General features: G+C 40.3%; 1 protein-coding gene across 1 annotated transcript in view; it reads right to left on the bottom strand.

The window, feature by feature from the left end:
• LOC106612642 (limbic system-associated membrane protein) overlaps positions 1 to 22488 on the bottom strand; it is a 1101661-nt gene extending 1079173 nt beyond the window's left edge. Inside the window, exon 1 of the mRNA XM_014213996.2 lies at positions 22213 to 22488. Within this exon, the coding sequence (XP_014069471.1) occupies positions 22213 to 22276 (64 nt within the window). The 5' untranslated portion in view covers positions 22277 to 22488. The remainder of the gene's footprint in view (positions 1 to 22212) is intronic.
• Between the last annotated feature and the right edge of the window lie 1753 nt (positions 22489 to 24241).

Genomic DNA, 24241 nt, shown 5'->3' with positions numbered 1-24241 from the left:
CCGTTGGAAACAGTTATTTCACTCCTGCGTCTGACTTCTCTGCCGCCAGTTAAACACCCCTTACAGAAGGCTTGTCGGAGGGCATAGCGGTATTTCCTATAAGCATCTGGATTAGTGTCCCGCTCCTTGAAAGTGGCAGCACTAATCTTTGGCTCAGTGCGGATGTTGCCTGTAATCCATGGTTTCTGGTTGGGGTCACTGTGGGGACCGTCGTCAATGCACTTATAATTAAGCCGGTGACTGATGTGGTATACACCTCAATGGCATCAGATGAATCCTGAGACATATTCCAGTCTGTGCTAGCGAAACAGTCCTGTAGATTAGCATCTGCTTCGTATGACTACTTCCTTATTGAAAGTGCCACTGGTACTTACTGTTTGAACTTTTGCTCGTAAATAGGAATTAGGAGGATATAGTTATTTTCAGATTTGCCAAATGGAGGCCGAGGGAGTTTTGTACGCATCTCTCTGTGTGCAGAAAAGGTGATTTAGAGTTTTTTCCCCCTCTAGTGACAGGCTGGTAGAAATGAGGTAAAATGGATTTCAGTTTACCTGCTTAAAATTCCCCAGCAACTAGGAGTGTTGCCTCTGGATGAGCAGTTTTTTGTTGGCTTATGGCCCTATACAGCTCGTTGAGTGCAGTCTTAGTGCAAGCATCTTTTGTGTTTGTAAATAAACAGCTATGAAGAATATAGATGAAAACTATCTTGGTCAATAGCGTGGTTTACAGCTTATCATGAGGTACTCTAAAAAACCTTGAGACTTCCTTAATATTAGAGATCGCGCATCAGCTGTATTTGACAAAGAGACATTATCCACTCGCCGACGCAGTCTCGCCAGGCATCCGGCTCTTCGACCTCTGTAATGGCGTCTCCTCTTCATACTAATGACAGGGATTTGGGCCTGGTCCGGGATGAGTAGTATATCTTTCGCACCCGACTCATTAAAGAAAAAATCCTTGTCCAGTTCGAGGTGAGCAATCACTGCTCTGATGTCCATAAGCTCTTTTCGGACACAACAGCACAAAAAAAGAAAACACACAAAATAGCACAATTGGTCAGGAGCCCGTAAAATGGATGCCATTCCCACCAGCACCATTCTCATCAGTAAGACCTGTGTGACCACACAAAACACAGACCAATAGATCAACATATTTTGGACTATGATGCCACTAAAAGGGAATAATGTAGGTTAGACTGGGTATTTAAATCCTCTGACAACAGGATCCAATACTGCAGTACGTTTGAATCATAGATCATCATGATTGAATGTAATATGATACAGGATTCTCATGTTAAAGCAGATCGACTGGTGACTGGCATCGCTGCTTGCAGCCATATTCATCATCTGATAATGTACCAATTTCAAATCTCTACAGTCAAATGAATGCTTCCAGGAAAATATGATGCTAATTTGGCTGCTAAAAGTGACAAAATCCTGATTTAATGACCATGATGGAGTCGCATTAGTTCCCGATTCTCATGTTGATTAACATTTCAAAGCCCAGGTTTTGTTAGTGTCACATAGGGAGGCTGCTATTAAGAGTTTCCCATAAACAAGTCAATCAATTATTCAAGACTACAATTATGCTGGCTCATGGTAAACAAATAAAATGATTTCTGGAAATGTAACGGGTGTCTGCCAAAACTCAAGACTAATTTTAATATGATGACAATAATATGAGCAAGACTTGTGTTTGAACACCAAAGCAAGCTAGACCAGCCAGAGGACAGTGTTAGATGTGGGGAAGATAGCATGATTAAATGTGAAAGATCATCTTTTGTATTTCTCTGGACATATACAGTACAAAGACAAGACAAATGACCCCCAAGAGAGTCTTTAGAACATGCTTTGTGTTATGTGGTGAATTTACCCCTTTAATAATGGTAGATAAATGCTTTGGTTTTTAAAACTGACTGAAAAACTATTTGTTTTTTGTGTCTGGTGCTCAAATTAATGACCGCTAATGCACAATGCTTGCCTTTGACCCCTGACCCAAACATAGGGACTCATGGGAAATACCAAGCACATCAGAGGAGAAACTGTTTGTCTGAAAACATTAGCTGTCAAATCCTTGCTTCCTTTTTCCTCAATTCCTCTCAAAGCTCAATGGAGAAGGAAGTCCAACGGAGGGACATTGAATCCTCTCCTCTAATGCACTTTGAAAGTGAGGAAATAAGAGGAGGCAAGGATTTGATGGTAATGATGCTTTCAGACAAATATTATTTTGTCTATTGTTACATGTAATGTCTAATTTATTGCACTCCACTTGTCTGTTTAAATTGTTAAAATACAACTTGCGTATTGTGAAGCAAGCACATTTTAAATCTTAATGCTCGTTTCATACCATCAACAAAAGTGCCAGACCTCAATTATTTTTGAAAGTCAGTGCCTCTTGTAATAAAACCCCACCAACCACTCTGGGGTACGATGCTTGTATATTTTGAGAACGGGGGCTTTGAGAACGGGGGCTATTCAAGCCGCCGAGGGTGTTCTCTTTTAGAAGATGCACATCGCTCATTGAGGCACTGCAGGGCAGTGTCAAATATACAAAAAGAAAGGACCATAACAGCTGGCCCTACATGGGGTGGAAGCCTCATTTAGATTGCTGTGATAACTGGAGGAGGAGAAAAAAAAATAGGCTGCTTCTTTAATTTTGCATGTGGTTCCAAATTCCTTTTCAAGTCTCTCGCTTTATCCTTTCCCAGGCTCATTTTAGCTTCTGAAGGAGGAATGCTGGGCACGATGTCATCGAAGCTCACCCAGAATTTCCTCACAAACCAATTAAGGATTACTCCCGCGTTCCCGCTGCCAGCTCTCTGTTCCCACTCCCTGTAGGCATGAGAAAGAGCAGGCCCAAAGCAGTCATGCTTGGGAAATATAATAAAACCTCAAATGTGTTTTTAGTAGCTTTCATAATGAAGAAATTAAGAACATTAGACCGCCGAACGAAATGGCAGAGCAATTCTTAACAGGATCACCGTGTCAGGAGGGAGGGAGGAACAAAAGAAGGAAAGAGAGAGAGAGAGGGAGATGAACACCCCATAGTTCTTTCAGAAGGTCTGTCCTTCAGTGTGCTCACAATAGTACTCTACAAAATGTGTTTATGCAGTTGTTATATAGTAATAAAGCTCAGATTCTTGATCCTTCTCAGACGTACTGCTCTGTTGTCAGGTTACCTCATATTGTGCTCCTTTGATAAACTATCCTGTTTGGAAGACTGAAGAGATCTACAGTCATACCTTCTGGATATTGTCATTTCTGCAGGAGAAGCTAATGAAATCCCATCCGTGTGTTGATGTAGCATTGGCAAACACACACACACACACAAACTGTAAATCTAAACCAGCTATTCTCTTCACTCCTTAACATTGCCAATTATCTTCAGTCAATTAGCCGACCTTACAAAGGGATCACGGGAAGATCAATTACTACGACAAATAACGTCATAACATGAATTTATACCATATCAATTATCACCTGAGCAAGAAAGAAAGAGTTATGATCAGAATGAAATACCATTACAGGTGTTGTGTAGTACCTAGAGATATCTGGGCAATCATAATTATGTTCCCCTGTGTGCAACTCTATATTGCTAATAGTCCAGGTAGACCTCTGTGCTTCAACAAACAAAGGGAAATAGGAGGGGTGCTCAACAATGACAATAATCCAGTGATAATCCAGAGTTTACCCAAGAAAAACATCCCATAATGACTAATTCCTGGTAAACAAGTTGTTGGAGCACCGAGAAACTCAGACTTTATTCTGTCATTGGGTGTATACAAGTACTGACGTTTAGATGTCACATTACTCCTTTCTCGGAGATCCATTTTTTATGTCTCACTCGCATTCGAATGTCGGGGCCAGATTTCCACAGCCCAGGTATCTTTACAATGGCAGTCAGTGTGTGTCCCACTTTTCTTGACGCAATTCCATTAGTGCATTGGGATTTGGTGATTCATTATGGGACTGGTAATAAGATTACGTTATCAAGGAAAACAGAGCTTGAAAACCATTTTTTCCTACGACTGAACTCAAAGCGAAAAATGTACTAATTAAAATTATCAAGTGTAATTTCCTCATATTAAATCTCAAATCTCTGGAGGACAGGTTTGGCATCCCGATAAACAAGAAATTAGAAAACACTCCCTGCTACACGCATGTCAAACCAACATGCTGTCTGGCTGGTGGAAAGACTGGAAACAGAACTAACAACTCTCTAAAGCTCAGAGTCTAAATATTGCAAACAGAACACTCAACAAGTCAGCACTATCAGTGTGTCAGTGGTTGTTTCTCATAGTATATTACGAGGGAAACCGCAGTCTGAAACAGATCCATTCACAATTATGACGTCCATCTTAATTACGGAGCTTTGGGAAAAGAGTTAAGGGTCTGGATTCCAGAGGAGAAGGATGGCAGTGGATATTAAAGGAAACATAAGACAAATTGCTTTCCTGCAAGGTTCACCACACCCTAACATTTCTTGAGACATAATATCATTTATAATCTAGAGAGATTCATTCTTATTATTAGCTGACATTTCCCAGCCACATCTGAATAAAGTCACTTTAGAGTACCAGAATCAATTCCAGTTTGAATGTTCACCCCTTGTCGCATGAAAAATATATCACTGTCTTCTGGGAATGCTGGAGATGTGCATCTGCCAGTAAAGCCAAGATGAAACCAGAAGGCTTGAACACAAGAAATGGAGCCAAGGAAGAGTTTGTCAAACACAATAAGAGACAAAATGAAGTATGTGGTCCGAGAAACAAGTGGTGTTTTAAATCCTCCATTTAAAGAGTGTTTTGATATCTTAACGTTGTAAAGACTACACTCTGGTAGTGAGCTGGAACCTGACAGATGAAACATGTTTCCGACTCTATTCTGGAGTCACTGAAGCACACTATTAAGTATGCCAGGTGTTATAGAGAGGACTGGTAAAACAAAGGCTGAGAGAAAGATACATATTAGCATACATATTACATATTAGCCCGGGTTCGGAATGTATTCAGACCCATTGACTTTTTACACATTTTGTTACGTTACAGCCTTATTCTAAAATTGATAAAACATATATTTTTTACGTATCAATCTACAATACCCCATAATGACAGAGCAAACACGTTTTAGACACCTTTGCAAAGAATAAAAAATATCAACTGAAATATAACATTTAGATAAGTATTCAGACCCATTACTCAGTAATTTGTTTAAGCACCTTTAACAAAGATTACAACTTTGAGTCTTCTTGGGTATGATACTACAAGCTTGGCACACCTGTATTTGGGGAGTTTCTCCTATTCTTCTCTGCAGATCCCCTAAAGCTCTGTCAGGGATTGGGAGCTTCGCTGCGCATCTATTTTCAGGTCTCTCCAGAGATGTTCGACTGGGTACAAATCCGGGCTCTGGCTGGGCCACTCAAAGACATTCAGAGACTTGTCCTGAAGACATTTCTGCATTCTCTTGGCTGTGTGCTTAGGGTCATTGTCCTGTTGGAAAGTGAAACCTTCACCCCAGGCTGAGGTCCTGAGCACCCTGAAGCTGGATTTCATCAAGGATCTCTCTGTACATTGCCCCATTCATCTTTCCCTGGATCCTGACTAGTCTCCCAGTCCCTGCCACTGAAAAACATCACCACAGCATGATGCTGCCACCAACATGCTTCACAGTAGGGATGGTATCAGGTTTCCTCCAGAAGTAACACTTGGCATTCAGGCCAAAGAGTTCAATTTTGGTTTCATCAGACCAGAGAATCTGTCCAGTGTCTGTGTTCTTTTGCCCATCTTAATCTTTTATTTTTATTGGCCAGTCTGAGATAAGGCTTTTTCTTTGCAACTCTGCCTATAAGGCCAGCATCCCGGAGTCGCCTCTTCACTGTTGATATTGAGATTGGTGTTTTGCGGGTACTATTTAATGAAGCTGCCAATTGAGGACTTGTGAGGCGTATGTTTCTCAAACTAGACACTAATGTACTTGTCCTCTTGCTCAGTTGTGCACCGGGGCCTCCCACTCCTCTTTCTATTCTGGTTAGAGCCAGTTTACGCTGCACTGTGAAGGGAGTAGTACACAGCATTGCACGAGATGTTCCGTTTATTGGCAATTTCTCGCATGGATTAGCCTTCAATTCTCAGAACAAGAATAGACTGACGAGTTTCAGAAGAAAGTCCTTTGTATCTGGCCATTTTCAGCCTGGAATCGAACCCACAAATATTGAGGTTACAGATACTCAACTAGTCTAAAGGCCAGTTTTATTGCTTCTTTAAATGAGCACTACAGTTTTCAGCTGTGTTAACATAATTGCAAAAGGGTTTTCTAATGATCAATTAGCCTTTTAAAATGATAAACTTGGATTAGCTAACACAACGTGCCATTGGAACACAGGAGTGATGGTTGCTGATAATGGGCCTCTGTACGCCTTTGTAGATATTCCATAAAAAATCTGCCGTTTCCAGATACAATACTCATTTACAAAATAAACAATGTCTACACTGTATTTCTGATTAATTTGATGTTATTTTAAATGGACAAAAAAAGTGCTTTTCTTTCAAAAACAAGGACATTTCTAAGTGACCCCAAACTTTTGAACGGTAGTGTACATATAATGTATTCTCCGCCCCATCCACTGCAGGTGCTTTCACTTTCAGAAGGAAATGTCAAATAAACGCAAAGTGCTAACAATAAAATGTAATATATCTAAATGCAGTTAACTCTGTCATATAGTTAAAGTCGGAAGTTAACATTCACTTAGGTAGGAGTCATTAAAACTCGTTTTTCAACAGCTCCACAAATCTCTTGTTAACAAACTATAGTTTTGGCAAGTCGGTTAGGACATCTACTTTGTGCAAGACAAAATCATTTTTCCAACAATTGTTTATAGACAGATTATTTCACTTATAATTCACTGTTTCACAATTCCAGTGGGTCAAAAGTGTTCATACACTAAGTTGACTGTGCCTTTAAACAACTTGGAAAATTCCCGAAAATTATGTCATGGCTTTAGAAGCTTCTGATAGGCTAATTGACATAATTTGAGTCAATTGGAGGTGTACCTGTGGATGTATTTCAAGGCCTACCTTCAAACTCAGTGCCACTTTGCTTGACATCATTGGAAAATCAAAAGAAATCAGCTAAGACCTCAGAATTATTTTTTTAGACCTCCACAGGTCTGGTTCATCCTTGGGAGCAATTTCCAAACGCCTGAAGGTACCACGTTCATCTGTACAAATAATAGTACGCAAGTATAAACACCATGGGACAACGCAGCCGTCATACCGCTCAGGAAGGAGACGCGTTCTGTTTCCTAGAGATGAACGTACTTTGGTGTGAAAAGTGCAAATCAATCCCAGAACAACAGCAAAGTACCTTGTGAAGTTGCTGGAGGAAACGGGTACAGAAGCATCTATATCCACAGTAAAACGTGTCCTATATCAACATAACCTGAAAGGCCGCTCAGCAAGTAAGAAGCCACTGCTCCAAAACCGCCATAAAAAAAGCCAGACTACGGTTTGCAACTGCACATGGGGACAAAGATCGTACTTTTTGGAGAAATGTCCTCTGGTCTGATGAAACTAAAATAGAACTGTTTGGCCATAATGACCATTGTTATGTTTGGAGGAAAAAGGGGGAGGCCTGCAAGCCGAAGAACACCATCCCAACTGTGAAGCACGGGGTGGCAGCATCATGTTGTGGGGTTGCTTTGCTGCAGGAGGGACTGGTGCACTTCACAAAATAGATGGCATCATGAGAAAGGAAAATTATATGGATATATTGAAGCAACATCTCAAGATATGTCACGTCCTGACCATAGTAAGATGTTATTTTCTATGGTAGAGTAGGTCAGGGCGTGACGGGGTGTTTTTCTATGTTTTGTATTGCTATGTTGATGTTCTAGTTTTGTATTTCTATGTTGGTTTTGTTTGGGATGATCTCCAATTAGAGGCAGCTGGTCCTCGTTGTCTCTAATTGGAGATCATACTTAAGTAGGGGTTTTTTTCCACCTGGGTTTGTGGGAGATTAATTTTGAGTAGTGTATGTTTCACCTCTGCGTCGCGGTTTGTTATTCAGTTTATTTATGTATTGCGTAGTTTCACAGTGTAAATAAAATGTGGAATGACACACACGCTGCACTTTGGTCCGCTCATTCCTACGACAACCGTGACAAGACATCAGTCAGGAAGTTAAAGCTTGGTCGCAAATGGGTCTTCCAAATGGACAATGACCCCAAGCATACTTCCAAAGTTGTGGCAAAATGGCTTAAGGACAACAAAGTCAAGGTATTGGTGTCACGCCCTGACCATAGAGAGCCCACGGGGTTCTCTATGGTGTAATAGGTCAGAGCGTGACTAGGGGGGTTTCTAGATAGTATATTTCTATGTTGGTGTATGTGTATGGTTCCCAATTGTAGGCAGCTGATAATCGTTGCCTTTAATTGGGGATCATACTTAGTGTGTTCCTTTTCCCACCTGCGATGTGGGATACTGTTTTGTATGTGCGCTATGTATTTCACATCATTATATTTTTGTTGTTTTGAGAAGTTTCACTATTAAAATATGGAACTCTACTCACGCTACACCTTGGTCCAATTATTTATATGACGATCGTGACAATTGGAGTGGCCATCACAAAGCCCTGACCTCAATCCTATAGAAGATTTGTGGGCAGAACTGAAAAGGCATGTGCGGTCAAGGAGGTCTACAAACCTGACTCAGTTACACCAGCTCTGTCAGGAGGAATGGGCCAAAATACCCCCCAACTTATTGTTGGAAGCTTGTGGAAGGCAACCTGAAACATTTGACCCAAGTTAAACAATTTAAAGGCAATGCTACCAAATACTAATTGAGTGTATGTAAACTTCTGACCCACTGGGAATGTGATGAAAGAAATAAAAGCTGAAATAAATCATTCTCTCTACTATTATTCTGACATTTCACATTCTTAAAATAAAGTGCTGATCCTAACTGACCTAAGACAGGACATTTTTACAAGGATTAAATGTCAGGAATTGTGAAAAACTGAGTTTAAATGTTTTTGGCTAAGGTGTAGGTAAACTTCCGACTTCAACTGTATATTATAAAGGTCTGGGGTCTTATAATCTGAGACGGTATACAGCAGTTTTTATTTCTAAAGTGCACAGATCCTTCTCCTGTGCCCACTGGAGGTATTGAAGAGAGTTTAGTGTAAGCTGCTCAAGGGAGGCAAGCCTGCGCTCTGGACAACCAACAACAACCACACTAAGCACATTGACCTGGAGGGATGAGGGAAAAAGCCCCACCAACAGACACCATGTTTACAGTTAGCGATCCATGTTTCACCCAAAAGTACCGGAAGATCACAGGCACCAGAAGCCTTGTACAGGGAACACAGAGCTAATTGCAATTTTCCTGGGATGGGGCTCTGAGTAGTGGAGCTTTGCAGACATTAAAGAGGGCAAAAGCGAGGTGGCACGGAAGGAGTATAAAGGTGTATTGCTGTGGTTCCGCTCTACTGTGTCTTATTCAAGACCCAACTCAGGCCCAGTCTCTTTTTTGTGCATGCTGTACACACTTCATCAGTCTCTCATTCACAAATTGACAAGCACTTGATAATTCCTTGAATTTCTCGGCAGCATTCCCTTTGTGTGGCCGTAATGCACACAAAAAAAATCCATGCCTTTTGCGGCCAGTGGCCATTGTGCACTTGGGCTAAAGATATAAATTATAATTCCCTTCTCGCTGCACCTCTCACTCACATGGCTCTTCATCACGTGATCGGTCTTTCTCACAGGCTAGAAGCGAAGAAAGACACATCGGACACGCAACTGCGTACATCCTTCTCCAATTCCAAGATGCATTTTGAAGATATTGGAAGAACTGTCCATTTAGTTTTCATCAGCCAACACGATAAGTCGGCCTAACGAACAGCAAAAGCACTAGCCTATGTCAATTTACTATCCCCCATAGTACACAAGTTGACCTATTCTGTGCGAGAAATAAATATTTGAAACATAGTCTGGGACAGTTAATATAACCACTAGCATCGAAATACCTTTTTTACACAATAGATCATAAAATTTAGCTTAAAATGTTGATAGGCTATTTATTCACATTATAAGTGCAGTAGGCTATAAGCACAAATGTTCCATTAGTGGGAAAACACCATTATCAAAAGTGACTGCAAATTCGATTTTCTTCATGTAATGCTTTTATTATAAAAGGTGCATTTTTATGGTGAAAATGATCTTCCCCAAACTTGAAACTCACAGTGCTTCTGTACTGTATGCTAGTTAGGCTCTACAACCCTTGTGAAGTGGATTAGTGTGCTTAATTTTAAGTTATTTGGCCACTTTAGTTGTGATACAAACCTTATCAAAACACATAGGCCTATGAGCTAGGCTACATGAGGTGTGCGACTACAATTTAAAAAAGTTGCACAAAAAAAAGGCATTGTTTCTTGCCTTACGCTGGGCATCATATATAATCCACAAGTGATAGGCTTTTTTTGTCACCCATCAGAATATTCTTGATTTAATCTTGTCTTTACTTATATTAAATAATATATGTGTGAAATTTGTTTTGATTTAGAATGGACTATTATCATGCACCTGTATCGAAACAGTGGCAGCGGGAAAAAATAAATGTCATCTATGCACTTAAATAGCAAAAGGAGGACGCTTTTCCAGTGGTTAATTTTTTAATGCCAGCCAGGTAGGCTATACTCCTGTTGAAAAGAGAAGCAATGTGCTTAATATTAGGAAAGTTGAGAAATAAATAGTAGGCCTAGCGTATAGAAAGCTGATGGGATCCTTCTCTTTTTAATAGAGTCCATCACTCTGTTTTCTCACACAATTGCATAGCCTCTAGAAATGTTGCGCAAAATTAGCTAATGGGCTCTCATGAAGTGTTTGATTAGATTTTCGACTACATTTGCATTGATGTCAGAGTGATTATAGGGACAGTGCTGATACCAGGCAGTTTGGAAGGCTACTAATGACCATCAGCAGCATCAGAGCTTGGAGAAGCCGAATTACCGTGACTAAATGGTCACGTGGAATTTGACTGCCTTCATGACTTGTGACTGCCAGTGTGGCAGTAATACAGTCACCGCAACAGCCCTACGTAAGAGAAACCCCCAGCACATCCTGCCTACAACCAACCACAGAGACATGGTTGGAATACAGGAAGACCCAACAAAACACACTGGAGTCAATTCAGTTGAATCAATTTCAGTAGAGGGAGACTTTGGACTCTAACGTGGGGAGGAAAATCACTAGTCCCCAAAGAGAGATCAACGCGGACTCCAGTGAAAGGCCCGGCGAGAGAGCGCATCATACAAGTCTTCTGATTGCATTAATTATTCGGACTGTTGAACTCAATCTTTCCAGTTGATTTCGGAAACTATGTGCCTGAAATTCTGAAGGTTTATTTAATGGGTATTGGGTAATGTTTCTTAGTTCTCTGCCCATGGCTGTTTTGGGGCCAATCCTAGAGGCCATTCCAAGCAGACTACAGAATCGAAGGAGCGTTCTCTTGTTTCCAAGGCGATCGTACTATTTTCCTTTGAATAAGCATATTTCACAAGTGTGTTCCTCCCAGGGGCCTTAGTGTGCATTGATCACCACATGAAATGCAATTATTTGGATGAACAGAAAAATAAGAAATCAATTCAATTCTATCCACGGCTATTCTATTCCAATTCTGCTATGCCATCTCTGGATAAGTGACAAAAGACATTTCTCCTCTGAAAAGATTAACAGCAATGCATGAACACCCTTAAACAACTGTAGCTCAAGGTTCCTAATACTTTCCATCAGAAAAGAAAGACAATGCATGGCACAAATAAAATTGTATTTGTCACATGCGCTGAATACAACCGGTGTAGACCTTACAGTGAAATGCTTACTTACAAGCCCTTAACCAACAACGCAGTGTAGAAAATAATTATAAAAAGAAAAAAAGATAAGAATAACAAATAATTGAAGAGCAGCAGTAAATAACAATAGCGGGGCTATATACAAGCGGCACCGGTGTCGAGGCAATTGAGGTAATAATGTACAGTTGAAGTCGGAAGTTTACATACTCTTAGGTTGGAGTCATTAAAATGTGTTTTTCAACCACTCCACAAATTTCTTGTTAACAAAATATAGTTTTGGCAAGTCGGTTAGGACATCTACTTCATGCATGACACAGATATTTTTTCCAAAAATTGTTTACAGACAGATTATTTCACTTATAATTCACTGTATCACAATTCCAGTGGGTCAGAAGTTTACATACACTAAGTTGACTGTGCCTTAAAACAGCTTCGAAAATTATGTCATGGCTTTAGAAGCTTCTGATATGCTAATTGACATCATTTGAGTCAATTGGAGGTGTATCTGTGGATGTAAAATTGCAGACCTCCGCAAGTCTGGTTCATCCTTGGGAGCAATTTCCAAGCGCCTGAAGGTAACACGTTCATCTGTACAAACAATAGTACGCAAGTATAAACACCATGGGACCACGCATCCGTCATACCGCTCAAGAAGGAGACTCGTTCTGTCTCCTAGAGATGAAAGTACTTTGGTGTGCGAAAAGTGCAAATCAAAAAAGAAAGTGCAACCAAATACTAATTGAGTGTATGTAAACTTCTGACCCACTGGGAATGTGATGAAAGAAATTAAAGCTGAAATAAATCACTCTACTATTATTCTGACATTTCACATTGTTAAAATAAAGTGGTGATCCTAACTTACCTAAAACATGGCCTTTTTACTAGGATTAAATGTCAGGAATTGTGAAACTGAGTTTAAATGTATTTGGCTAAGGTGTGGGTAAACTTCCGACTTCAACTGTACATGTAGGTAGAGTTAAGGCCAAACTGTTATTTTCTTCCTATTTTTTCAACTGCAAAGTCATGTTTCTTTTTCAACATACGGGAACAATACACTATTGTATAGTATTGTATGTGCTATGACAGCCCCAAACAGTACATGTGCTATATGAAGCAGCCATACTAAAAACTAGACTTTCTCCTGACTACGATAGTAATCTATGGTGCCGTTTCATTACTAGTTAACCATGCTGGCTGCACTGTATTCAGAAGGGGCTCCATCTCCACAGAGAAATGAACAGTGGGCATTTAGAACAGCATCTTGCCCTGCCTACCCCAATTCATTAAACAAATGAGCATTATGTTAATACACTAGTAAGGGTAATTTAAAGTTCGACGAAGAGGAAAAGTGGGCCATCGAGGTGGGTCCGACGTGGTCGACACCACCGACCTGTGACACCGCCCCAAGGCGTGAGACATGGCCAGACTGGTTAAGCATACAGGGTTCTGTTGGAGATCAATGTCCAAATGCTGCTGTGTCTCTCCTGCTGTGGGTCCATGTAAACAGACCTAGTGAGGGCTCTACGCTGACCTTTATTACAAGGAGCACCTGTGAGCCTAAGTTGAAAAATGCAGCCGAACAGAAAGAAATGTAGGAGCACAATAACAAATTTGAGATATTAAAGCTAGAATCTTTCATTTTTCTAGGCGCACTGTTGCTCTTACAGTGGCTCCTTAATTACATTTTTTTTAGCTTATACCGCGAACATTTGTGATAGATGGTGGTAAATTGTGTCATTCTATCATTGCACCTCACTATCACAAGGGGAAGTTATAACGCTGATCCATCGGTAGCCTGAACTGTGGCACAAATTGATTATCTTTTCATAAATTAATGGAGGTGTGAATGTTTCAGTCCAAGAGTCTCTTCTCTTGCAATAGAGTCCTGCATCAGGCAACAAAAGAAATTGCTGGCGGGTGGTCCCGGAGTTGAGAGAGTACTTGGGTAAATAATGGCGCACTAACACTTGGGCAGACGATTTTCAAAAAATAGGGACGTTTGGGCTTTTGGTTTCTCTGCCTCTAAAAACAGACAGAAATAATTTTAAATAACAAACTGGCTTTATTTAGCACAGTGTGAAAGAGTGATAGACCCTCTATATAAAGTGAGTTTCTGAAACAGGGTCCTTCTTTGCTGATGTGAAGAAGAAACTGAATGAACGAGAGTCCAGCGAGGATAGGGAGGTGAAAAAGGTTGCCCATATTTTGAAGACCTAAGCCATTTCATTTATTTATGAAATGTAGTAGTTTATTTAGGCAATTTTATATATTAGTTTAGGCTTGGCCTATTTAGTAGGCTATTTCAGCGGGATAAAGCTGTGTGACTCACTCATTTGTGGCTTTGTATCAAAATAAATAAGTACCAACATTCTTTCTGATAGTCTTTAATAAAGAAATGTTTTGAATAACTTATTCCGCTCATGTTGTGTGTTCAATAATTTGTGACATTGTGGTTACAATGAAGAATGTAAACTAAATAAATCAAATAAATCCTATTCATAATGAATAATCAGATGCGTGTTGCAAGCTGTAACTGACAATTCATCTGTAAGTCTGTCGTTGTTTTTTTGTTTGAATTGTTTATGTGTTCGCTATGCGGGGGAAATGATAAGACAGGTGGAACTACGTGGCTAATAACTGTTGTAACGGGGATCATTATCGTAGCAACACATCTTTGGGGGTGAATGCATTCCCGCGCGATGTTAGCTAAGTTTTCATGTTACCGGGTGTAGTTCGTAAAGGTTGATATGTGTATGTTAGGATGAAGCGTGAATTCATGCCAGGAATAATAAGTGTGAAGTTTGATTTCCTCCCTTCTGTAATAAGCAGCCAATGAGGTATTTTTTCCTTTATTCGTGTGTTCAATCTGATACTGTTATAGCTCCGGCTAAACTGTTTATGCATGTAAGCACTTCAGAGTTATACCAAGCTAATAAGTCACTCATAAGACAAGAAGGTGTAAGAGTGTGCTTAAACTGTATTTTAATTTACTTTATAGTTCTCACGGAAGGTGATAATTCTGACTAAACTACAGAATAAAGCCGCCAGTTAAAATCAAGGAACGGTTGTGCTCGTGGTTACTGGAGGGAGTTACACAAGCTTGTCATTTTTCCTTAATTTCTTTGTACGATTTTATTTGCTCTTTTTAGACAATACAAAACATACACATATAAACAACAACTACATAACACCTGCCCTGAACCACCTGCTCACACCCCCATCTCCAGCGCCCACATCACTCACCGTCACATGGCCTCAAACTGCACCATTTTGTTTCTCTCTGTCGCCCACATGCACTTTCAACATTTGGATTAATAAAGCATTTAAAGAGTGACATTAGTTGATTCAGTTAAGTATACGTTTTTTCAAGATGATTGACGAGAAAACTATCGTCCAACCCATCTCACTGCACACCTATATGCCATTTCTTGAAATATGCAGACAGCCGGATTAAAAAGTTAATTTCCATTGTAATACTTCTGACAGACAAATTTCTAAACCGCCCATAACTTTTGGACTTTAACATTCTCAGAAGGCATGGATTATTATAACCTAATGAAAAATGAACCTGGTAATCTAATTTAATTTACTGCAGGCCTAAGACCTATGGGTTTAACCTTCTGAATTAATGATTATATTGAAGATAGAAGCCGCCTCAATGAGTTCCGAGAGCCGACCAGTTACCCAACAACATATCCATTTATTTAGCCTAATTGTTTTTATGACTACTGACCGTAGGCTATTATTCCTATTTTCCAGCATTAATTTGTCTGCATGTCTATTTAACATTTGGCTAAAAAGAAACCACGCCACGAATTAAGAACAGATATATTTCACAATGCAATGCGGCACATTGACAACTGAAATCGCTTTAAAGAGCCTTCTAATATTAGACAACAAATAAATATACTAAAACACTACTTCAAAAACAGTCCATTTATCACTGGATTTCTACAAATTGCTGTGCAGGAAACGGATGTCATCCACTGTCCCTCATCACAGGCTGAAACCACACATCCATCTGTAGGTGACGCTTTATCCTTTGCAACCACACAATTACCAGGTGGACAGTAGGCCTCGACACGATAGAGGAAATCAACAAGATCCACAAGTATTCTTTCACAATAGCTGGCCTTCTGTTATCTGCAGTTTAAGCTTCACTGTTCCACTCCGTGGTGGTAACATCCACTCGTTGTTTATGCAATGGGCTGTAAGGTACAAGTATCCTATGCCAAGTGTAAGTGCGCCATTGTATTTACCAAAGTTCTCTCTCAACTCCGGGACCACCCGTCAGCTGATTTTTTTGCCTGGTGCAGGACTCTTGTGCAATAGGAGGGAGACTTACTGAAACATTCACACCTCCATTAATTTACAAAAGGATAGTCTAATAGCTCAGCTTGGTGTGAAAAAGTCCCCAATTTGTGCCACAGTTTAGACTACCAATAGATGCTGCGGTCAGTCAGAGTTGTGTCCTATTGTAAAGAGTAGCCTAATGGCCATAAAAGGGCAACCTTGCAATGTATTCGATGCTTAAGTAGTCTAAAGTTTTACATTTCTAACTCAATATCACAGACCAGATTTACCCTGACAAAAAAATGCATCAACCCCTACAAATATATTAATTTATTATAATCCACATAATAATTCTAACGAAATTAGCTGTAGTGAGAGGAGAGACTGCATCAGAAAGAATGTGTCTTTAATCCTGCATTATAATATAACGTATTTTGAACGAAAGCCGGGAATGAGTGAGTCACTCAGCCCTATGCTGTTCCTTCTTCTGTTGCCTAATTAGAGTGTTTGTTTAATATCCTATTTCCCAAATCCGTCTGTTTTTAAACTTTGCTATTTGCTAAAAAAGCTTTACTTTTTTTTATTACAGACGCTCCGGTTTTACTTATACTTTATTTAGCATGGTTTACACTGTTCCAAACTGGCAGATACATTATATGGTAATCTAACAGCACCTGTTAGTCATGCAACAGTAGCGCTTTTGACAATGATTTTACATGAAGCCTAATTCACATGATATGCTTAAAATACTTATGTCCACTAGGCTAATAAATTACAAAAATGTTTCCTTTAGATTATTTAATTTACCTACAGTACCAGTCAAACGTTTGGACACACCTACTTATTTATTTTTACTATTTTCTACATTGTAGAATAATAGTGAAGACATCAAAACTATGAAATAACACATATGGAATCATGTAGTAACCAAAAAAGGGTTATACAAATCAAAATATATTTGAGATTCTTCAAAGTAGCCACCCTTTGCCTTGATGACAGCTTTGCACACTCTCGGCATTCTCTCAACCAGCTTCATGAGGTAATACAAAATGCAAGCAGAAAGAAAAACATGGTCATAAAAAACAAAACACATTCATCAGTAATAAGCTTTCTGAATTGCCCTAGCGGCACCAAAACCTCAAATTTAAGACCATTTTGAAGATTATTCCACAAATAAGGTGCAAGAAAACTAAAAGCTGATTTACCCAACTCAGAGTTACCATCCCTGAGACCGGTTGCTGTAACTCCTACAGTATGTCTAAAAGTTTCGTAAAGATGTTAGGTACAGCAGGACTTTTGTTAAAGGGCTTTTTAAATGAAATCATAGCAATGTATCGACCTATGTGACATCAGAGAGCCAATCAACTTTCTGGTAAAGAATGCAGTGACGAGTACTAAAATTGTTGGCCGTAATAAAGCGTAGTGCGCTATGACAAACTGCACATAATGGCTTTAATGAAGTGGCAGTTGCGTTCATATCGATAATGTTGCCATAGTCTAGCACCGATAGGAACGTCGACTGAATAATCTGCATTCTACTATTTAGCGAGGAGCAGGACCCATTTCTATAGAAGAAGCCATTTTTAATCTCAGCTTAACGAACTCATTAATATTATTTTTAAAAAGACCGCTTTTCATCGATCCAGATGTGTAAGCAGGGACACTATCATTATGGACACCATCCAAAGTACATACAATGCATACGAAAAGTATTCAGATCCCTTGACTTTTTCCACATTTTGTTACGTTACTGCCTTATTATTAAATTAACTATATCCCCCCCCCCACCCCACCCCCCCAATCGACAGACAATACCCCATAATGACAAAACAAAAACAGGTTTGACATTTTTGCAAATGTATTATAAATAAAAACTGAAATATCACATTTACAGAATTATTCAGACCATTTACTCAGTACTTTGTTGAAGCACCTTCTTGGGTATGACACTACAAGCTTGGCACTCTCGTATTTGGGGAGTCTCTCCCATTCTTCTCTGCAGATCCTCTCAAGCTCTGTCAGGTTGGATGCGGAACGTGGCCGTACAGCTATTTTCAGGTCTCTCCAGAGACCAGTTCGATCGGGTTCAAGTCCGGGCTCTGGCTGGGCCACTCAAGGACATTCAGAGACTTGTCCCGAAAACAATCCTGCTTTGTCTTGGCTGTGTGTTTAGGGTTGTTGGAAGGTGAAACTTCACCCCAGTCTGAGGTCCTGAGCGCTCTGGAGCAGGTTTTCATCAAGGCCCTCTCTGTACATTGCTCCGTTCATCTTTCCCAAGATCCTGACTAGTTTACTAGTCCCTGCCGCTGATTAACATCCCCACAGCATGATGCTGCCACCCCCATGCTTCACAATAGGGATGGTGCAAGGTTTCCTCCAGACGTGACACTTGGCATTCAGGTCAAAGAGTTCAATCTTGGTTTCATCAGACCAGAGAATCTTGTTTCTCCTAGTCAGAGTCTTTTGGTGCCTTTTGGCAAACTCCAAGCGGGCTGTCATGTGCCTTTTACTGAGGAGTGGCTTCCGTCTGGCCACTCTACCACGAAGGCCTGATTGGTGGAGTGCTGCAGAGATGGGAGAACCTTCCAGAAGGACAACCATCTCCACAGAGGAACTCTGGAGCTCTGTCAGAGTGACCATCATGTTCTTGGTCACCTCCCTGACCAAGGTCCTTCTCCCCCGATTGCTCAGTTTGGCCGGACAGCCAGCTCTAGGAAGAATCTTGGTAATTGCATACTTCTTCCATTTAAGAATGATGGAAGCCACTGTGTTCTTGGGGACCTTCAATGCTGCAGACATTTTTTAATACCCTTCCCCAGATCTGTGCCTTGACACAATCCTGTCTCTGAGCTCTATGGACAATTCCTTCGACTTCATGGCTTGGTTTTTGCTCTGACATGCACTGTCAACTGTTGAACCTTATATAGACAGGTATGTGCCTTTCCAAATTATGTCCAACCAATTGAATTTACCATAGGTGGACTCCGATCAAGTTGTAGAAACATCAAGGATGATCAATGGAAACAGAATGCACCTGAGGTCAATTTCTAGTCTCATAGCAAAGGGTCTGAATACTTATGTAAAAAAGGTATCCGTTTTTTTATTTGTAATAAAATTTGCAAAAATTCTAAACCGGTTTTTGTTTTGCCATTATGGGCTATTGTGTGTAGATTGATGAGGAAAATATTTATTTAAATAATTTTAGAATAAGGCTGTAATATAACATGTGGAAAAAGTCAAGGGGTCTGAATACTTTCTGAAGGCACTCTGTGCTTAAATCAGAGTACTTTTTATGCGCTCTAGAGAACATATACTTAGTTTTACCTGCATTCAATACAAATTTCATGTCAATAAAGTTTCTGTAATACAAGGCAGACTGTAGTTCAGATTGAGTCATGCATTGCATTTCATAGAGAATATGTTATTTATTTAATAAGTTAGAACTAGAAACTCCTGTTGTTGACCCGGAAGTTGTGGTTTCATTCAAAGCCATTTGGTAATTAAGCCCCACTGAGTTGTTTATTGACTGCTACGCTGGGTTTGACAGCACTCCATTACTGCACACACAGCTAACCAAATTACTTCAATAGTCATGTCACTACGGTAACAATTGACCAAATTAGAATTAGCCTGCACACATTGGTCATCATCATGAACACCTAAAACAACACTGAACTCTTGGCAAAAGCATACAAAAAGGAGTTGGACTGACAGTCACAAGGTAGTGGGTTCAAATCCTGTGCAGGCCATCCCTCAAATTTGCTACATTAGTGTTAGTATTGGGATGCTGCCATCAGGCCATCAGAGATGTGCACAGGCATAAGGAACTGTGGAAAGAGAGGGATTACATACTAGTGGACATTACCTTAGTACAATACCAGAAATCTGTTCAAGGGAGGCCTATTGCTGTTATGCATAGATGTTGTATTGCACATGCTTAAACAAAGTTGTTTCTACTGACAATTTAGATGTACAAACTAAGGCATAAGTGGATGACGAGCAGATAAGTGTCAATCCGTAATTTAAATTAAGACATTAATGAGCGAGCTAGGATGGACGTTAGTCAATATAACTATTTGTTCAGCACTTTTGAAATGTACAGCGACAATTCGGAACATGGGCCGTTCTTACACCAAGTCAGGGCTGTAGGATAAATAAAGGGGGCATATAAGCAGACAATGAAAGGTCTTACAATATTCAATGATTATATTTCTCTAAAACAGGCTACATGTGCACCACCAAATCAGAACAGGAGGCAAAACTGGAAGGTGAAACGGGACCAAATTATTAGGGTGAGGCACATGGGATACTAACAGCTTCCTACACAACATACACTTAATATTACTTTCTTAGCTACAGTATACATATCTCCCTGGCATATTACAGAATGTATGCAGCAGCATACAATACATTTTTGGACTCACCTTGTTGTGCTTTGCTCACTTGAACAGGAAGGTGGCGCGGCGGTACTTCGTAGGCAAATTTTGTAATCAAAGTCTGGCATTCTCTGGATTTATGGTGCTTTCAAGACAACTGGGAACTCGGAAAAAAACAAGGTTGAATCATGATGATGTCAGTGATCTTCAGGTCGGAGCTCTAGAAAGAGGCCCGAGTTCCCGACTCGCAAGTCCGAGTTGGATGACCGTTCAAAACTTATTTTCCCAGTTGGAGCTTGTTTTTTTTCCCCGAGTTCCCAGTTGTCTTGAACTCACTGAAATCAGATTTCCCAGTTCTGAGTTTCCAGTTGTTTTGAGCGCGGCAGAAGTCATGCTGGATTGACACCATGGCCAATGTTTAATGTTTATAACCTTTTAAGCTTGGAAAAGAGACCCTTAAACCCAGACTTGGGACCATACAGCCACTCCACTGAATAACAGGCTATTGATTGCTTTGCAATGCTTGCAGTTAGCCATTGATTCCTTCCAGACCCCTCACTGTTGAATTTGCAATTTCTAACTTGTTGTGTAATGTTTATGGCCGATGAGCACCGATACATTTTATCTATAATTTCTCTTCATTATTTCTCTTCATATGACAAGGATTAAAAAGGATTTGCCAGTAGATTGTCGACTTGACTCATGATGATGACTGCTAGCTTGCTGGCTAGATATTGAAAGTATGATCAGTCCAATCAAAGCAGCTGTAGATATAACGTGATTTGACGTCATTTTATCAGTGGCCATTGACCCTGAGCCTTCTTGGATGGGCACTTCTAATGTAATTATATGGCAGAACAAGGGGCTTGAATTTTCGAGCTTTACCCTGAGATTTGGCGGGGATGTAGTGTCCCCATGAGTGACAGAACACTGAGCCAATCACGGCGCCACTAGAGAACATTACCAACCCCTAAACTCTGTATTTTCTGCTGGCTGCCCTACCACCACAGAAAGTACTGAGCTAGGCTGAAACACCTGCATTTTGGAGCTGCCTTAAGAAAGCAAAAGAGACCACGTTTGTATGCGGCTTTATTAACACATTTTTTGTTCCATTTATTTATTTTTTACATTGTTTGCAAACTGATGTGTGACACCTATTAATCCCAAAATAAACATTTTTTTTGCACCACCTGCCCTGAATGACGGGTCGTCACTGGTGACAGATGAAGCCATCAGATTCGAACCACAAAGAGGGTAAAGAAAAAATATCGCAACAAGACTCAAACTCAGCAGGGACATCGCAGAGAAATCACTTCAGAAATAATTTAATAATTGGTGGCTTGAACTCTCGCAACTGAACGTCTCCTCCGCCACCACCCACTCTGAACCGTATGGCTGTCATCTTCAAGTACGTTTCAATATCTCCCTCTCTGCGTGTGTAAGTGTAGCCAACTTCCCTGTGTGCGTAAGTACACCGTGTCAAGAGAGCAATAAAATCGGCAAAGGATGAACGTCATAAATACGTGGGATAAATAATAAGTCTTGGACACCAGAGGTAGCCAATCAAAGCTCCAAAAGCAGAGCCTCAGCAGGCGTAGGTACATAAAAGGAATTCCTCTAACTCCAAACTGAAAAACGCAATGTGTCTGATAATCTAACATAATTAAATAAAAATTGAACTAGATTGCAACCCGTACCTTGAAATCCAAAGACGAAAAAGAACCCCGGGATCCAAATTGTGTGTATCCAGAAGCAATTCATGTTGTCCTCGTCAGCTCCAAAACCTCTCCTGGACGTCTAGTGCAGGTCTCTTGCAATAATTTCGTGAGCAGGCAGTATCGTCTTTTGATAGAAATGATGCTGAGGGCGTATAGCTCCAAGGCTATGTCCTAATGCTGCAGAGCACTATACAACTCACTCAAGTGCGCGAGCTCTAAACGCATCCTTTTTGCAATCACGACTAGTTGTGCGCTTCAGCGCTTGCCTCTCCTCGTCGTCAATGCCACCTAGTGGTTAAACAAGTACCTAGAAAAGGAAGTTTGATATACTCTTCTGATATTGATAAGGATATGGACTCATGCTGAACGGGGGTGTAACCGGTCAGCCTATGTTCCAACTGTTTATTGTGCAATTGAATTAGTATTTCAGCAACGCCTTATGGATTGACAGTCACGTCTAGAATAGCATTCTGAAACATTGCATAACATCTGACATGACCTGTTAAATTTGATGAATGATTTCACATCTGACATATTGTAATGAATGTCTGCCTCTGTGTCTAGATCCACTTTACTTTACTTTGATCTATTTTGCCTATTAACACCACTGTAGCTACTCTAGCCATAACTTCCAGGTCTCTCTGATGCATTAGCTACTACAAAACCAAGACAATAAATCAGGGCAAATGCACCCAATTACAGTTATATCACCAACTTAATCCAGATTGATTCTCTTGTTGCATGTGATGTGCAATCAATGATATTTTTTTCTCTCCAAAATATAGTCCAAAAACATACTATAACCCATACTAGTTGAAAGAGATCTCTAGCTACCTACTATGAACCCTTCAACAGCCACACAGCAGTCCTCAAGAGCGGGATGACCTTTGGCTACCCTCTGTAAACCAACGACAGTCCTCTGTACCGCATGAGGTGTGTCCCTACCAGAGGTGAGGCTTGGCAGAGGACAGGAGAGGAGGATAGCAGCACAGAAATCTGTGGAATACTAATAGTGACATTTGGTTAGAGACCTTCTTCATTCATCCTGCAGGCAATGTGAGGGTGGGCTGTTTGTAAAGACACTTGAGATCAATCAAAGTCCAGGTGACCATACTCACTAAAAAATGGCCTGTGAGAGAGAGGAACAGACAGGGAGTGACACGCAGAGAGGGAGAGGTAACATTTTCTTCCCTTTATTGTGCTCTATTCCTCGCTCTCTCTACTGCCTACCCAACACGGTCCTCTCATCTACCGTTTTACTTGTCCACGACTGACAGCAAGGCTAATCTAGACAATTCCTGCAATTTCATTCAGTGTGGCAACCGTCTTTTTTTGTGATCAAGAATTGTTTTTTCTTCCTGAATCTTACTGGATTTATTGTGATGGCAATGAAAGCAGATGCTGCCTGAACATGTCGTTGTATTCCCGCTTCTACAGCTCAGTCTCCTCTTGTAAACCCTGGTGAGCTAAATGACTGGTGTTGCTGAATTCAATTATGCTCAGATCCTAGTCATTTGTTAAGTATGAATGCCAAAGACATTACAGCTTCAATAATTGAAAAGAAAAACAGAAGTGGCTCAGGAGGATGTCTGGATGTGATGCGTAACACCTTATTGAATATTGTTCTCTACCTGTTATACACCATTTGAACCACAAGCTTTTCATTATGCATGTTCTGCTAGAGAATCATTGTGTGTACACAATTCACATTCAAGGCTGAATAGTATTTCTGTTACTGTCTGATATAGTAATCAATGAGATCGCTGCAGTTTAGCATGCAAAGGCATCCCATTAGGATGCATTTAAGAGCAGTATGTAAGAGCAACTGGCCAGGGACTGCAGTCAATTATCATCAAGTTCTCAGTTGTCTGTACAAATAATTACTTTCAGCAACACCTCTCACATGTAGGCTCTCTGACACGCATGGTTTTTCTATTTCATTGAAGACATGCTGGTCATAGTGATAAATAACCATCAGGACACCACATCCTGCTTGCTCAACCCAAAC

Source organism: Salmo salar, chromosome ssa09 (assembly GCF_905237065.1).
Source record: "Salmo salar chromosome ssa09, Ssal_v3.1, whole genome shotgun sequence".
Classification (NCBI taxonomy): domain Eukaryota; kingdom Metazoa; phylum Chordata; class Actinopteri; order Salmoniformes; family Salmonidae; genus Salmo; species Salmo salar.
Note: the sequence above shows the minus strand (reverse complement) of the source record. Positions and strands in the feature narration are given on the sequence as shown.